This window comes from Panulirus ornatus, chromosome 2 (genome assembly GCF_036320965.1).
Source record: "Panulirus ornatus isolate Po-2019 chromosome 2, ASM3632096v1, whole genome shotgun sequence".
Classification (NCBI taxonomy): Eukaryota; Metazoa; Arthropoda; class Malacostraca; order Decapoda; family Palinuridae; genus Panulirus; species Panulirus ornatus.
Genome location: NC_092225.1, coordinates 26,321,162 through 26,338,916, shown reverse-complemented (window position 1 = coordinate 26,338,916; position 17,755 = coordinate 26,321,162). Strand labels below are relative to the sequence as shown.

Below are 17,755 nucleotides of genomic sequence, written 5' to 3'. Positions count from 1 at the left end.
TTCGTCCACTTATCTATACATAACCTCTGAGCGACCTGAGATGAACTTAGAGACTTTCAAAGTAAGTTGTGTTAATCTTCATAAATTCTTGTTTTGTGGCTTATAGCTACTTCCTTCGTGACCCTGCAGACAGCTGAAGTAGCTAAGTAACTCGTCGAATATCTTTATCATCTTGTTTTTGAAGATGGCACTGACTTTGCCCTCTTTCCAGTCGCCAGGCATCTTTTCCAGCATCTCAGCGACTGGTTGGTAAAGGTGGATCTGGTAAAGGCTATTATAAAAACATTTTGACCAGTTTCCTTAACCTGAAGAGCATGTTTGTGCTGAATTGATGTGTTTACTTTATGAATCACTTCCTATTATCATAAATCGGGAAGCCATTTCCTCTCCCTTTCGCAAAAAAAGAAAAAAAAAAAAAATCTAAGCATATCAGCCTTGTTATTCCATGTTCTAATATGTCGGATTTCACATACAACTTCCCTATATATTTCTTGGGTCTTTAGCTTTGATATATAACCGAAGCCTTTTTCTTTTTACTTAAAGGTGTGCTTATTGCTCACATAACTTCTTAGTTGTTTCCTTCATTTAATTACGAGGTTAGTTGTATATTTTCCCCTCGCACCTTCATAGTTCATCTTGCTCTTCGTGGCATTAAGCTTCTCTGTTGGATTTATTGTAGTGTCTTTGTGAACGAGAAATCCCCTCTTCATTTCCTTACTTTTTCTTCATAAATAGACATCCCGAGAATTGCTTATGTCCTTGGAATCATTCATCAGATTCATCCATTGCGTGTCTGGTCCTATTCATTTTTACATAATATGGCATACATCGCTAAGCTTTTTTTTTTCCTCTCTCTTTATTTAGGTTTTAATTTTGGTATAATATCATTAAAGCATAAGATAGTGAGTCGCTTTGCTAAGCAGTCTCTAATATTCTAAGATAATTTCCATAATTTCCTCGTTATCGAGTAGCAAATATAAGCACGATATATATATATATATATATAAATATATATATATATATATATATATATATATATATATATTGGAGAGAATTTACTCTTTTAGCGTAAAAGCTGTTGCTATGTCTAGCCAACTTTTGCCTCTTTCGCCATTCCTTGGTGCCACCTGAGGAGGCGACACGACGCATGCGCACAGGTGAGACCACCGTAAACAAAGCTTCGTCCCGACATGTGCTCGAACCTTGAACTCCTGACTACAATAAACCCTCCATTGGATATTATTACCCCATTCATCACGACCACTAAATTAATTCCCCTACCGTCTCTACCTTACAAGTCATTTCGCAGGGATTGATCCACGATACGGCGGTCTTTGACGGGGATGGGAGTGTGTCGGAGTGTAGTCTTCTGACGAAGGCCAAATATTCATCACATGACTGGACTTCCAGGAAGGTGTTGGTGATGCGCGGGTGTCGCGGCCGCCAGACGTAGTAACCCAACAATCTGTCCAAGATGACCGCTGTGGTCCCCGTGCAGCAAAGCACAGTACCTCGGGAGCTGCAGTTCAAAGTGCTCGTTATTGGCGAGTTTGGCGTGGGTGAGTCAGCGAGGCCACGTTACTTTAAAAAGAATTAACGTTCTGTGCTGGAAAGACTGGAAATAAATATACCCTGTATCACTTCAGTTTCTCCTTACATCTGTCAGTGATGCTACCTTGAAAAGTTTGGGTTTTTTTCCCTTCCTTCATAAGCCAGAGAGCCTGTAACATGCAGTGTAGTGAATTTATGTGTTGGAATTATGATAGCGAAGGTAATCAAGGTATGTTGATAACTTTTTTTTAAAACTTTCATGTAATAACCTGAAAATGAATGCACGACAAGAAATAAATGTTACAGTTAAATTGGCCGTAATTCATGAGAATGGGGACGGACGCATTCTAACATGAACAATTATTGTACAAAATGGTACCAATGGAATTCTTAAGCTCCTTAGAGTTGATGTATTGTCAAGTGTGGGGGTTGGCACCTGTGGCACAGCCCACATCCACAAGTTAGAAGTTCTCACAAAGTGGGGAGGGCTTTCTCTTACAGGGAAATTGTAGACAAACCATTGTATGTGAGTCTCTGTAACTATTATTTACCTCAAATAGATATCATGATGAAAATACACACAGATCAAGAAGCAATGGAGACATGTTGAACAAGGTTGTTAATTGAAAAGACATCAGTAGCAAGTGTGGTTTGTGTTGATTTAATGCTGCCTAGTGAGATGTATGCGTGAAATGCACTATTATTATGATTGCTATTTCAACCTTTTTAAGTATATGCCTATATCACTTCTAGTTTCGTTGTTTTATTTTGATATATGATCTTTCATTTCATATGAGAAATTGTTTTTCACGTTAATTGAAAATCGCCCATTTTGCGGGATCAGAAGTTATGGCTTTAAGTCATCTAGTTGACTACAAAACAGATTTATAGAAATTTATACAGAAAAGCAATAGATTTGATGTGCTCATAGATTTCAGTGGTCAAATTGGTCTTCTACACTATTGACATGCAAGTTAAGGATTTAAAGTTAGCATTAAACAGAGCGAAATTCAGTAAAACAACAGGCTCTACCAAGTTTTCTCCAAGGACATCAGAAAAGTGAAAAATGAGATAGCCCTTGATTGTTCTGATTTTTGTTTTACTCTTAAGTGTCTGGCTGTAATTTTACAAGGCAGTAGATTGAAATTATTCAAAGAAGTCTTGTTGTAAGTCAAAAGTGAAATACTGCATCCTGGTTTTTACTTTATTTTACCCTTAATTTGTATCACTAGAATATCAGACAAAACCAGTATAGATAGAAATATCTTTGGATTATCACAAAATTACATTTAGAAACCTTAGGAGTACAAAAAGAAGAATTCTCTTATCAGACTGTGGTTTATAGACCAGGAACATTCATGGAACTAAACAGATAGGGAGGTAATGCTGACCGTGCCAGACTGTTTCAAAGTGGAAATGTGAAAGTGCTTTAAAGTGCTGAATAATCTTTAGATTGTAACATTTTACATATCATACAAAATCAATCTAGATAAAGATTCCAGAGGAATTATTTGAGATTGAATGTAATGCAATCATTTTTTGTTCAAATATGGTGTGAATAGAGACTTAAAAGACATGACAAATTATTTTAGAACAAAATGGAAAAAGCAAGAAGTACTAATATAAGCATGGGAGTTCATGTTTCTCTTTATCAACTTTGGGTATGGCTTGAGGATGTGTATATGATTTTAGAGGATTTATGCATTTTACACACCCCATGGAAATGGAGTGAATGATGATTGATAGTACAATGCAGTTACAGACACAATCCATCCAGATATTTGGCATTTTTTCTTCATGTATACTTTTATTGATATGAATGTCAATATACCTAATTAAATGATATATTTCTGTCTGTCTATTTATTATTTATTCTTTCTGTTGTATTGCCTCCTGTACAATGCAGGTTGTCTGCCTTTACCACTTTTTGACATTAAACATAAATGAACTTGAGTTACACATTTTACTTTAGAAATAGACATATCCTTTGTTCAGTCTTCTTTCTCATTCATTTTTTGAATGTTTTTCATTCACCAGACCACCATAGTGCATCTCCAAATTTTGCTTTCTTACATGACCTTACTCTAAACTTCAGCTATCACTACCACACTAAAAGAACTTTACTCCTGGTTGTCTTCACTTTGTATAATGATGTTACACTGATCTTTCTTCCCTTTCAAAGGTTAGAGTCATCCTTGCATTTATTTTTTCTCTTTTAGTATGCTCCTATTGCATACATAATTGAAATGACCCACCATTCTTTCCAGTTCTTCATCTGATTTAACCTACGAAACAGCATCATCTTCATGCAGCAGCTGTATGTGATAAATTTATGCAGGAAAAATATTTTCAAATTTGATTATGCATTTACTCTCTATCTATTAATCTCACACTTTCAAGTTATTATTTTATGTCTTACAGGGAAAACAGCTGTGATTCGACGTTACACAGAAGGTCACTTCAGTCCATATTACAAGTTAACCATTGGGGTGGACTTTGCCGTTAAAACTTTGGATTGGGATGCCAAGACTAAAGTCACTGTGCAGTTGTGGTTTGTACTTGGACAAATTTGTTTTAGAATACTTTTATGAAACTTTAAAATGGAAAATTTGTAATGAAGACTTTAGATGAATATTAATGCAGTTCAGTAATTATTGCTCCATTTTGTAGGAGGAAGCTTTGTGTGAAAGCTACTTTGTAGTGCTTTGAGTGGATAACTAATAAGTTATTAATCATGCAACCCCTAGATTCCTTTTAAGGCATGTGTGTGAGTAATTAGAGAGGAGAGTGACTGATTTTAGAAGAAGGCTGGTCTGTGGCAGTGATGTGTGATGTCATCATGGCTCTTTCATTTGTTTATGTATAGGGATGGTGAGGGAGGTAATTGCAAGGGTCTTGGAGAGAGATGCAAGTATGTAGCCTGTAGGGAGTGAGGGGGGGGCCTGAGAAGCTTTTCAGTTGTTCTTTGCTGATGATACAGAACTGGTTGTAGATTTAAGTAATAAACTACACAAGTTGGTATCTGAGTTTGGGAGAGTGAGTTAAGGGTGGAAGTCAAGAGTAAGCATGAATAAAGTAAAGTTATTGGGTTTAGCAGGGCAGAAGGACAAGTTGGTTGGGTTATAAGTTTGAAAGGAGAAAGTTTGTAGGAAGTGAAGTGTTTCAGATAACTGAGAGTGGACATAGCAGCGAATGGAACCTTGGAAGTGGATCATGGGGGTTGGGAGGTTCTCTGAGCATGCTTGTGAGTTCTGGGAGCTTTGAGAAATGTGTGGAAAGATGCATGTATCCTCATTGTCAATCTCTCCTCATTCATTCTCTCCATATGTCCAAACCATTTAAGCATGTCCTCTTCAGCTTTCCCAGGAGTGCACTTCTTATCATTGAAACTTCTCTTACCCTCTTATTATCTGTTTGATCAACCTTCCTCACACTACATTTCTTGAACATTTCCAACGTATCCACCCTCCTTCATACATTCTTATATATAGTTCATACCTTGCATCAACACAACGTTGCTAGGACTATTGTACTTTTAAACAAACCCATTTTTACCCTATTAGATAACAACTCTTTCTGCACATTCCTCAATGCTCCTAGAGTCTTTGCCACCACACCCACCACACAACTCACCTCTGCTTCCATTTGCTGCTATGTGCATTCCTAGGTATTTGACACACTCGATTCTTCAGGTTTTCTGTATTCAAACTCACACCCCAACTAACCTGTCCCTCTGCACTGCTAAAGCTAATAATCTTGTTTTTATTCACGTTTATTTTCAACTTGCTCCCCTATCACACACTCCCATACTCAGACGTCAAGTTCTGCAGTTTTTCACTCTAATCTGCCACCAGTGCTGTGTCATCAGCAAACAGTAACTAACTCGCTTTCCAGGCCCCCTTACCCCCTACAGACTGCATACCTGCCCCTCTCTCCAAGACCCTTGCATTTACCTCTCTCACCACCCCATCCATAAACAAATTGAACAGCCATGGTGACATCACATGCCCCTTTAACAGACCCACTTTTATTTGGAGCCACTTACCTTCCTAGGACTCTACCTACTCTTACAGACTCCTTACTCTTGATAAAGACTCTTCACTGCTCCTAAAAGTTTTCCTTCCACACCATATATTTGTAAAAACTTCCATAGAACGTCTCTATTAACCCTGTCATATGCTTTCTTCAGACAAAATATATAATTGTCTGTAACTCTGTGAATGATTCTCTGCAATTAGTTTTAAGGTTTTGGATATTTTTCGTGCTGAAAAGTATTGAATAACCATTAGCTTTAGATGCTTAACTATGTAGATTCCACAAAATCAGTCTGATAGTTTATTCCATTTATTTTCATATGCCTTTCATCCACATTTACTCTTGACTTAGCATATTTAGCGGACCTCATGATTTTTATAGTTGGTCTAAATAAGTTATGATGAATATTTAAGATAGTTGCTGAAATGAATTGTTTTGCAGCTATCATGAAAAAGCTCCACAAAAAAAAAAGAATCAGCAATTTATAGATGTTCATTAAAGCTCATATCATTGTAATATCTTTGCTTCAGGAGACTATGTATAACTGTTGAGTGTCTCTTGGGATAGTTCAGAGGTTTCCACAAATGGATATGTAGAATGACAATATGAGAGGGGGAGGTGAAGTAACTTTTGAACAGTTTGAATGATTGTCACACTGGAAACTTTATTGGATGACAGCTCTCAATAACCATTTATTTAGTCTTAAAAGAGACAAGATTCTTATTTATTTTACCTGATAGGATGATATGAAATTATGTTTATTGAAGTTTTATTCAATTTTTGTTTTTCAGGGACATAGCTGGGCATGAAAGATTTGGCCACATGACTCGTGTTTACTACAAGTATGCGTAAGTATTTCTTCTTTGTCTGAAACAGAGCTGATGATGCATAGATAGATAGATAGCATATTCGATACTTACAGTTAGTTATCACATTTATCCCTACTCAGGCTCCTCAGTAAATGTACTGATTGAGGATTATACTAATAACCTACCCTTAGAATGAATATTTTCTTTAACAAAGTGTAGAAAAACGTGTCAACATATTTCCAATTGGAAAATCCCCCAGGAATTTGAGTTAACACAGATTACAGAATGGGTTGATATTGCTTCTGCAAAACATGTTAACTGGGTTCCATACTGGGAAGACTTTCACCTAAGATTTGAGTTAACATTCGCTGGAAACACTAAAGCAGCCCCAGCAGGAAAACTAGGTAGTTTTTACAGTTTCATAGTCACTGAATATTTTCGTTTGTATGTTTTGGCCTTTGATTTCCAACCCTCCCATTAAGCATGTAGATATATGGTTCAAGGTTTTTCAGATTTTGAAAGCTACTTTTTTTTTACTAATTGCAAATTGTGCCCTAACATGGTAGCATCAGAAACAAGTACAGTAAAAAGTAGCCTCATTTGCACACATTCACTCTCTTGTTTTTGTATATGATGCACTGAAAGAAACATCTGCCATCTATAAAACTATGATGTTTCTTGATTATACTTGCTGTATTTCATTATGTAATTACTATTTTGTTTTACAGTGTGGCGGCTATTGTTGTGTTCGATCTCTCAAGGCCACCCACGTTTGATGCTGTCCTTAAGGTTGTTATAATGTTTTTGTCATGTAGTTAATGAGAATGAGTGATCCTTGGCTCTTTTTTTTCTGCAAACATACCTGTATTTATAAATCCAGTTTATTATCAGTTGCGCAGTTAGATGGTTCACACAGGAGTCTTTCATGCATCCCTGTCTATGTAAAAACCCAGGAAGTCCTGTGCATTTACATCCTTCTCAGCCTCATATTCCTTTACTGTCTTTTTACATAATTCTTCTATTTACCTTCATCACCTTTGCTTCACCTGTGTAGTATATATTCTCTGTGGTATACTTTGTATATCCATATTTATTATTTGGAAAATCATCAGAAAAGTCCATTCTTGTTCAGATCACCTCTTTGTCTTCCATACTTCACTTAGACATCTGCATTATTTTTCTTTCTTTTCGTAGACATCTTCATGTATCAGTTTTTTTTATTTCTTTTCATGCCATATCGGAATCATAGCAAATTCATTTCTACAACTTATACACTGTCACTTCATTATTGCAAACATATTTTTCACTTTCATGAATCAAGGCAAACAACGCTTCATCTTCTAACAAACTCTAGCAGATTCCTAGTTACTCTGTTACCTTTTTGAGACTGTCACCTATCTCATTATTCATTCTTCCAATTTCATCAAGATTACTTCTCAGATATGTGGTGGTATGAGCTATTTCTGACCACACCTCAGTAAATTAAGCTCAGATTTTTTTTTTTTCTAGAACAACACTGATGTACATTTGTTAGCACCATTTTTCAGCATCCTTCCCATACTTTTTTCTACCTTAATGGTATGTGGCAGTTCCTTTATTATCTCGCTTCGGAACCTAATGTTCTCAATTTATAAGAACATCCGTAAGAACATCGTAGTATATGTTATTTTTCATTTTTCTCCGGTCTCCTTTACACCTTTAACAATGTTCTGTTACAGTCCTGTTTACAGTTCTATCCATGTAGACAATAAGTAGATAAACAAGACTTACCTCTCTCGACCAACTTCATACCAATTACTCGTGCCTTGGGTTATCTTTGTGCGTTCTTTCTAACTTGGAAATTCTTTGCTTTCACCATTAACCTTTACCGTCTCCTTACTGTTAACACTTGTAACCCATTTGTTAAGTACCACAAGCTTTATCAGCATTCAGTTTACTGTCTCATCTTTCTAACATACTATCAACTTTTTTTTAAGATAGATGTTTCATCCATACAAATGTTTCCATGTAGATTTTTCTTCTTAATCTCTGTTTTTTTGCTTCAGATTGTTTTAATTCACTCCATTACTTTTTTGCCATATGTATTTTATACTTAAGTATTTAACACATTGATAGATGTTTCTTAAAGACATTTATACACACCTCTAGTCAGTAAAGGAAGCATGGGATCCTTTAAATACAGATGGGAAAATTTGGCTCCTAGTAATTTTTGAGCTTCACTTGTATGGAATGCCTGCAACTGTTATGAGAATAGCTCCAAAAGGGTTAGTTATGCTTTTCCATCTTCATCATATCTTTATATATCATCCTTCTTAAACCACTTTCATGGGATAGTGTTGCTGGATTAAGCTTTTAGGAGAATTATGTTGAGTTTCTTACTGGAAGAATGTGGACTTGAATTCTTGACTTATTAGTAGATGACACTTCTTTCTTGTTACAGTAATTATTATGCTCTGCTCTTGATGATTTCATAGTAATTTTGTCCTTTTCAACTTTCTTGTTGTATGTCATCTTGATTGCAGAAGCTGCAGAGTGACACGTACTTTTTTTTTCTTCTTTCACACTTGTTTGTCATTTCTTGAGTTAGCACTGTAGTGCCAGGAACAGAAGAAGGAAGGCCTCATTTGCTTACATTCATTCTCTAGCTGTCGTGTTTTATGTGCCAAAGCCATTATTGTATCTTTAATTACTTGATCAATATCAATGGAAGAGTACTAGAGTTACCCAGGACATTTCTAGAGGCACTCACAGCCCAAGGCTGTGCTACTTCCACTAGCATGGAGATGTTAACTCCACAGTCTGGATGACTTACTGTTTAACTGGACATAACCCAATAGTAGACTTCCAAGAAGTCTGTTGATGAGTTATTTTTAGTTAAGCAGTGAGTTATTCAGCTTGTTTTTTCCTTTGGTTATATGTAATTATTGACATATAGTCTGTATATGCAACTCCTGATTATGGTTTCCCATCTCAGTAACATACATAGTTAGAGATGAGTTGATTTTTGTTTTCTGCTGGTGTACCTTGTCATGACAGTTTTTTTCCCCTTTTTAGTCCTTTTCAATCCCTTTGCTGTATGTCACAAATAGAGTACTGAATACTTTTAACATACTTGCTTAAGCAACCTCACTACTAGACAACATGCATGGTTTTGCTTGGGAAAGAATAGCTTGAGGAAAATTTCAGTTTTAGCATATTTGCCTGTATCATGTAAGTTACTTAGTTTTTCTTTATCAGAAACCAGGCAGACTTCAAGCCCCATGTGTTTGAAACTAGGCATGGCAATCACAGCATGGATAAAAGTTTTGGTAGTCATTTTTGTAAAGGTGGTAAGAAATCTTTTGTGAATAATATCAATTTATATAGGTACTGCTGTTCAGCTCTTAAGATTTATATGAATTTCATATTTTACAAAGCATTCTTATTCTGTATATGATGATTATTCACAGTGGGTTAGTGACATTCGTGAGAAGGTGACCCTGGGAGATGGGCGCCCTTTGCCAGTTCTTTTATTGGCGAACAAGTGTGATATAGATTCCTTAAGCATTCAACCAGAAGTCATCTCTAATTTCTGCAAGCAACACCACATTGATGCCTGGTTCCTCACTTCGGCTAAAGAGGATATTAATATAGGTTAGTTACCACTTTTTTTATAGATAAGGGGATTAAGCATGTAACTTAGATAAACTGGACAGAGGATTGAAATGTGTTGAAAATGATAATTGGTTTCTTCGTTATGTCATGCAGTTAATTGTTATATGCTGATATTCTTTCTTTCTGCCCTATCTCATGTTTCATCTTATGCTGAAATGTAAGAATGAGATGCAGGAATGAAAGTAGATAGTGTTATGGAGTTCAGATTAAATGACATAAACTTTTGGTGTCTTCATTGTAGTTGCATTGTGAGCATGAATGGTCTTGGGATGTGTTGAAATGGTGTTTGTGGTATTGTTGTGATTGGTGAGTGTAAGAATGACTCGTGCTTGTGTATATGTGGTATGTTGGAGTTTAAAAAGTGAGGTGGGAGATTGGTTGCCTAGTGCTTGTCAGGTTATTTCACTGTGTATGTTTTGTCATTGTTGTATTTTATTAGGATGTGGGGGATCTGTGAGTAGAGATTACTAAAGTATGAGGCAGAGGTAAGCAATTTATTTTTCTTTGGGGTTGGTGGTTAGTTATAGTGGTTTGGGTGGGAGGGGGTCTAGTACCACTGCTTAGAATTGTGCCAAACATGTTGAAGCAGGACAGTTTTGGGATTTATTTTTTTTTATTATTTTAAGGTGGTGTATGTTTGTCATTGCTAGGCAACCATTCAATGTTCAGAGTGCACTATTTCATGTAGCTTGCAGCTCTGTTGCTTTTTCTTTTGAGAGGGTGGGAGACCATGCAGGAGAGGCATAGTTTAAAGTGGAGCAGATGAATTGTTTGCATAGGATACTGAGGGACTCTTTCTTGTTCAAATTTAGTGCCAATTAGTGTTCTGGGGGCTGTTAGTTTGTGTTGCTTTTGTGATGACATTAGTGGTATGAGGAGCAAATGACTTGTGTGTGTTGTATGTGATGCCTAAAATGGTCGGTGTTTTGCTCAGTGGGAGAGATTGTCCATTCAAGATGCCTGGATGGTGTGAGCTGTATGGAGTTTGAAGAACGATTGAAGACTTATTGAGAGATGCAGACATTCTGCTCTTGGTGAGCCATTGTGCCAATTTTGTAATGGAGTGCTGCATGTTTGATGTTGCTGCTGTTGTGTTGTGTTGTGATGTCATTATAAGGTCATCTACATATGGAAGGCCTTTCATGTTGAGGTTTGTCTAGGGTAAAGAGGGATCATGTGGGAAGAGATATAAAAGATGATGAGGAAAGTGATTGGTTCTCAGTGAATGTAGGTTTGCGGCAGGGGTGTGTGATGTCTCCATGGTTGTTTAATTTATTTATGGATGGGGTTGTTAGGGAGGTGAATGCAAGAGTTTTGGAGAGAGGGGCAAGTATGAAGTCTGTTGGGGATGAGAGAGCTTGGGAAGTGAGTCAGTTGTTGTTCGCTGATGATACAGCGCTGGTGGCTGATTCATGTGAGAAACTGCAGAAGCTGGTGACTGAGTTTGGTAAAGTGTGTGAAAGAAGAAAGTTAAGAGTAAATGTGAATAAGAGCAAGGTTATTAGGTACAGTAGGGTTGAGGGTCAAGTCAATTGGGAGGTGAGTTTGAATGGAGAAAAACTGGAGGAAGTGAAGTGTTTTAGATATCTGGGAGTGGATCTGGCAGCGGATGGAACCATGGAAGCGGAAGTGGATCATAGGGTGGGGGAGGGGGCGAAAATTCTGGGAGCCTTGAAGAATGTGTGGAAGTCGAGAACATTATCTCGAAGAGCAAAAATGGGTATGTTTGAAGGAATAGTGGTTCCAACAATGTTGTATGGTTGCGAGACGTGGGCTATGGATAGAGTTGTGCGCAGGAGGATGGATGTGCTGGAAATGAGATGTTTGAGGACAATATGTGGTGTGAGGTGGTTTGATCGAGTAAGTAACGTAAGGGTAAGAGAGATGTGTGGAAATAAAAAGAGCGTGGGTGAGAGAGCAGAAGAGGGTGTTTTGAAATGGTTCGGGCACATGGAGAGAATGAGTGAGGAAAGATTGACCAAGAGAATATATGTGTCGGAGGTGGAGGGAACGAGGAGAAGAGGGAGACCAAATTGGAGGTGGGAAGATGGAGTGAAAAGATTTTGTGTGATCGGGGCCTGAACATGCAGGAGGGTGAAAGGAGGGCAAGGAATAGAGTGAATTGGAGCGATGTGGTATACCGGGGTTGACGTGCTGTCAGTGGATTGAATCAAGGCATGTGAAGCGTCTAGGGTAAGCCATGGAAAGCTGTGTAGGTATGTATATTTGCGTGTGTGGACATATGTATATACATGTGTATGGGGGTGGGTTGGGCCATTTCTTTCGTCTGTTTCCTTGCGCTACCTCGCAAACGCGGGAGACAGCGACAAAGCAAAAAAAAAAATATATATATATATATATTTTTTTTCTTACAAATGTAGGAGATGCAATGAAGTGGCTGGTTGGTCGCATTTTGGAGGTGAGGTCAACCTCCCAGTCCCCAGTACCTGTAGTCCGCACTCTCGCTCCTGAAGATCCACCAGAGAAGCCGACAACGTATTGTTGCAGGTAGTTTTTTAAGCTTAGTATATAGCTAATACATAACTAAATAGTTAATTTACTTCCTATATTTAAAATACTTGAAAGTGAAGATGCTAGTGAAATTAATTGGTATGAGGTGTAATGTTAAAATTTTTGTGAATGGAGACTTTGGTTTTCACTTGAATCAAGGTGTGGAAAGTGAACAAGTAAAAACCAGTTATTAGCATGGAAGGTCATGTCCCTTTAAATAGTATATTGTGGTTGAGGAGGTTTGAAGGCTTTGTGCATCTGTTTCATCATGGAATAGTTAACAGAGTGAATGTTGATATATAGATTTATATAGGCAAAATAACATGTTAATGTTGTTGGGCTTGATGTTTGTAATTATCAAATGGTTACCAAGCCAGAATTGGTGATGGATAAGTTAACATACATAATTTTCATAATTTCTAAAGAATATATCCTGTAGAATGGATGATCCTGGATTTTTATCATGGGTATGCATTTAATAATGAGAAGAGGCCTGTGTGCCAAGATAGCAATTGAGATTGAGTGAAATATGGCATAGGATGAAAAGAGGCGTGGAAGTGGAAAGATCTTTGGGAAGGAGTGCTTATGTATGCAGAAGTGTTTGTTATGTAGAAGGTAGGATATGGGGGTATGAGAAAGGGTAGTGAGTGTTTGAATGAAAAATTTGATTGCTAGTGAGAAAGTTGAAAGTGGTATTGGAAATGACACTATGGGAGGAGTGCTAGTCACAACAGTCACTGACTCAGGGTAAGGAAAGAGGAGAGAATACTCGGAAAAGTGGCTTGGAAAGTGAGGTCATGGAAGCCAACACAAGTTTACATATAGATACATATCAGAAGAACAAAGCAACTGAAGAACAAGGAAATAACTAAAATGTTAAAAGTCTGTAGATTGTGCAAAGGGATCATGTCACCCCCATTTACAACATTGCTCCCATTCACTCTTTCCTGTGCATCCCTTTAACCCTCCTTCGTGTTCAGGGCTGAGCACTCAGTCACTTCCATTTCCTATTTGGTCTCCTGCATCTCCTTGTCCCCTCTTCTAACACATACTGTATATCCTTATTGTTAACCTCTCCTCACTCAGTCTTTCTATTTGTCAAAACCATTTCAGCACGCTTCACCTCTATTAGCCACACATTTCTTATTATCGCACCTCTCTTTTACCCTTTTATCATTATTTTCTTTATTTTTTTTTCTTGATTGCCATTTCCTGCATTAGCTAGTTAGTGTCAGGAATAGACAAAGAAAGGCCACATCCACTCACATCCAGTCTAACTGTTGTGTGTAATGCACTGAAACCACTCCTCTCTATCCACATCTAGGCCCCATAGACTTTTCCATGGTTTACCCTAGATGCTTCACATGCCATGGTTTAGTCTACTGACATCACATCGACCCCAGTTTACCACATCGTCCCAATTCACTTTATCCTTTGCATGGCCTTTCACCCTCCTGTATGTTCAGGCCCCAGTCTCTCAAAATTTTTTTCACTCTGTCCTTCAATCTCCAGTTTGGTCTCCCTGTTGTTCTCCTTGTTCCCTCCACTTTTAACACATACCCTCTTTGTCAACCTTTCCTCACCCATTCTCTCCATATGCCCACATTATTTCAGTACACCCCTTTCAGCTCCCTCAACCAAACTTGGACTTGTAAAGTATTTTTGGGACTACTGCACATTCAATCATACTTATTTTTGCCCTCTCAGATAATGTCCTCTCCACATTCTTCAGTGCTCCCAGAACCACACCCCCTCACCCACCTTGTGACTTGCTTCCATTTCTATGGTTTCATTTGCTGCCATGTCCACTCCCAGGTGTCTAAAACACTTCACTTCCTCCATGTTTTTCCCATTCAAACACACACCAACTAACCTGTCCCTCAACCTTGCTAAACCTAATAATCTTGCTTTTCTTTACATGTACTCCCACTTTCTCCTTTCATACATTCTTCCAAACTCACCAACTTCAGCAGTTTCTCTATCAAGTCTGCCCAAGTGCTGTATTATCAGCAAACAACAACTGATTCACTTTCCTGGCCCTCTCATCCCTCACAGACTGCATACTTGCCCCACTTTCCAAGATTTTCGCATTTACCTCCATCATTATCCCATCCATAAACAAAATAAACATTCTTGCTGACATCACACACCCCTGTTGCAGACTGACCTTCACTTGGAACTATTCACTCTCCTCTCTTCCTCCTTGTACAGATGTTTACACCCATAATGAAAGTTTCTCACAGCTTTTAGAAGCTTTCCTTCCTCTCTGTATATTCTTAAGACCCTCCACAATTCTATCATGTGCTCTCTCCAGATCCACAAATGCCACATACACATCCATCTGTTTCTTTAAGCATTTCTCACACACATTCTCTAAAATATATACCTGATCCACTCATTTTCTATCAGATTATTATTATTGTTGTTGTTCTTGTTGTTTTTATTACTGTTGTAGTACTTTTGCCTAAAGTAATTCAGTAAAATTAAGCCTTCATAACAGAATTTCTTATTTCAGATGAGGGGTGAAAAGAATGTTTCTTTGGTGATGCTATGCAGGTGAAAAGAACCTGATGTTCCTGTTGGCTGTCAAGGCCTACATTCAGGTATTTTAACCACAAGTCATTGTTGGTTGCATCAGTAGGTTTCCCAGTGAAGTTTGGTCCTTCATCTGGAAATTGAAACTCAGCTGGTGCAGAGGTTCTTGGTTCATGGAAGGTGAAAGGTTGAGCAGTCAACATGTGTAAAGACTGATTTTAATTAAGTTAAGAAGCTTCTTGATTATATTATTAATTCTTACGTTTCATGTTAGTTTTTAAGGAAGTATTTGTTGGTCTTTATTGTACACTCTAGTCATTGACAGATTTTTGTTACGAAATTTGAAAATCAAAAAGTTCAATATCTAAATCATTCTCTTGGTGGAGATGAATTGATTTATAATCAGTTTCGTGATATCTTTTGATTGTGAGTGTGCGTTCACATTTTATTTGTATGAATGTTTTTTTACCATGGATGTATCAAGGTCCATATTGTCAATTATTTACAATCTTTTAAGCATGTCTGCAGTGCCTGATCAAAACCTTATCCGTCCATTGTCTAGCCATTGTTGTTGAAAGATATTTGCATTGGTAGCTTTGTGGCTGCTTTCATGGTTTACAGCATATAGTGAAAATATATGCTGTGTTTGTAAAGGTAATGGTATTCATGACCTGTGGTTGGTTTTTATTGTGCCTCATTTCACACACTCATTTGATGCATGATCGAGCTGTCCAGAGTAAGATGCACATTCTAGTACGGTTGTGCATTTTTTTTTTTTGAGGTACATGGAGGATGTTTCTCATACAAAATTTTTGACTGATGTTGTTTCATTCTGATAGCAGTTGAATTTGTATCATGAGAAATGAGCAACTGAAAGAAAAGTTTATGTTAATCTGTTCGTTCATAATATGTTTATGTTTTGGTGATAATATTTGTAAGGGATACGTTTGTTTGTTTGGAAATTTTGCAGCTGAAAAAATATAATATTGTGGTTCTGCTGGTCCATTTACAGAGGAGTATTCAGTGGAAAGTTGGTTGTAGACGGTAGATAACTAGAATGAACCAAACCATTAATCTGCAGTTGGCAGGTCAATATATATACAGTGAAATACTGAAGTACACTTTGGTTGTTGATAAGCAGTAGACATCTGGAATGAACCAGACTAGTAATTTATTACTGGCAGGTCTGCATGCTTAGAACCGATAACCATTTTTTATTTTTTCATTATATGGGAATGAAATTGTAAGATTTGTAAAGCCCAATGCATTGTGCTTGAAGACATAATTAAATTGTGCTTGAACACTTAAGGGCAGGATTTGTGTAGGTTCCAGGGAAGTTATAGAAGGCTTAATAAAGCTTACCCTGGATTATTCCATACCCCAAATGATGATTTATTCCCATTTTAGAAGTCACTTTTCCATCCAGCAGGAAGTGTGAAGGATGATTTTGCACTCGTAGGTAACATTGCTAATTTTGCAATGGCAATTACTGCCAGCTAATTTGATCATTGAATAGCAGCTGAGCTTTGACTTACTAAGCCCTTTTAATTTTAAAAGATGAAAACTATATCATTGTATCATGAGAAATATTACTTGATTATTGGAAAATTTTTTATCATGAGATATTTATACCAGTTTGGTTAAAGTACAAGAGGAGTATGGGTCACACTGTACTTCATTATGTAGTTCTTGTACTACAAGCAGGAGCAACAAATCAAAATTGATCAGTAACTTTCCTCATAGCTTTTACCTAACCTTTTGAGGCCTCAGCAGGTCTTATGTTATAGTGCCTCTGAATTTGGACTTTTATAGCAAGTATAATGAGAAGAACCTACAGAAGATTATGCATTGCACTTTGTTGTTGGAATTGGTATGGCTAAACTTCCTATGAACATTTTTTATCGAACAATATAGTTTATTTGAACTCACTGTGACTGCTATATCTCAGAATATTTGACTTATTGTATTCTCTTTTCCTGAACATATGTATTATGAGATAACAGCTGTTTACTTGTATTAAGGTAAGTGCCATTTGTCTTTTAATACTGTCCAGTGTGCTCATACTGTAAATACCTTATACTGCTACAGTAGCATCATTAAGGACTAGCAAGTTTTGTTCTTAGCTGTAAGACCTATTTGTTAAATGAAAGGCATATTTTTATATACAGTACCAGAGTTTGATGTGAACTCTTTCAGACTGTTTCATAGTTTTTTAGATCACTGCCTGTGATAGTTTTTTATGTCAAATGAGCTTCAGATATGTTTAAGTGACAGAGAGCTGGCTTCCTCAAATGCCATTTTTAAATGCAAGAAACGTTATATTATCTTAACGATTATATCAGACAAAGGTGGACCTTAATAATGAATTGATACTTTAAAAACTTGCTGTTTATAATTACTTACCTTACCTTAGGCATTGGGAATCACACTGATGTCTGCAGCTGTTGTTAGTTGGCATAGTACTCTTCAGGCTGGGTTTTATTTATGTTATACTTCCTTTAATGTGGAAACTGTGAATAGGTGCTTATATATGGAAACAATCTTTTTTTAAAGTTATGCCTTGTATGGTGGCCATCAGTTGACACTGCATGATTAATTTACTGGTCAACTGTTAGACTTAAAAGTACAGGGGTGTAAGGGGTTCCTAAATATCGTAGAAT

General features: G+C 37.1%; 1 protein-coding gene across 2 annotated transcripts; it reads left to right on the top strand.

Moving 5' to 3' along the window:
* The first annotated feature begins 1,136 nt into the window (after nucleotides 1–1,136).
* On the top strand, nucleotides 1,137–17,476 carry LOC139754639 (ras-related protein Rab-32B-like). 2 transcript variants are annotated; one of them, XM_071672160.1, is made up of 8 exons: nucleotides 1,137–1,157; nucleotides 1,411–1,559; nucleotides 3,973–4,102; nucleotides 6,378–6,434; nucleotides 7,124–7,184; nucleotides 9,845–10,028; nucleotides 12,431–12,557; nucleotides 15,076–17,476. In XM_071672160.1, the coding sequence occupies exons 2-8, from the start codon at nucleotides 1,475–1,477 to the stop codon at nucleotides 15,077–15,079; spliced, it is 648 nt and encodes a 215-aa protein (XP_071528261.1). In that variant the 5' UTR covers nucleotides 1,137–1,157; nucleotides 1,411–1,474; the 3' UTR covers nucleotides 15,080–17,476. The 2 variants fall into 2 exon arrangements, with proteins under 2 accessions (XP_071528261.1, XP_071528253.1); XM_071672152.1 differs by having other exon boundaries at nucleotides 1,139–1,157; nucleotides 1,310–1,559.
* The last annotated feature ends 279 nt before the right edge of the window (nucleotides 17,477–17,755 follow it).

Bases quoted from the DNA above. Each gene is read 5' to 3' on its own strand.
- LOC139754639 (XM_071672160.1), top strand. From the start codon at position 1,475: ATGACCGCTGTGGTCCCCGTGCAGCAAAGCACAGTACCTCGGGAGCTG. The intron at 4,103-6,377 runs GTTTGTACTTGG...TTTGTTTTTCAG, and splicing joins AAAGTCACTGTGCAGTTGTG to GGACATAGCTGGGCATGAAA. The intron at 7,185-9,844 runs GTTGTTATAATG...GATTATTCACAG, and splicing joins CGTTTGATGCTGTCCTTAAG to TGGGTTAGTGACATTCGTGA.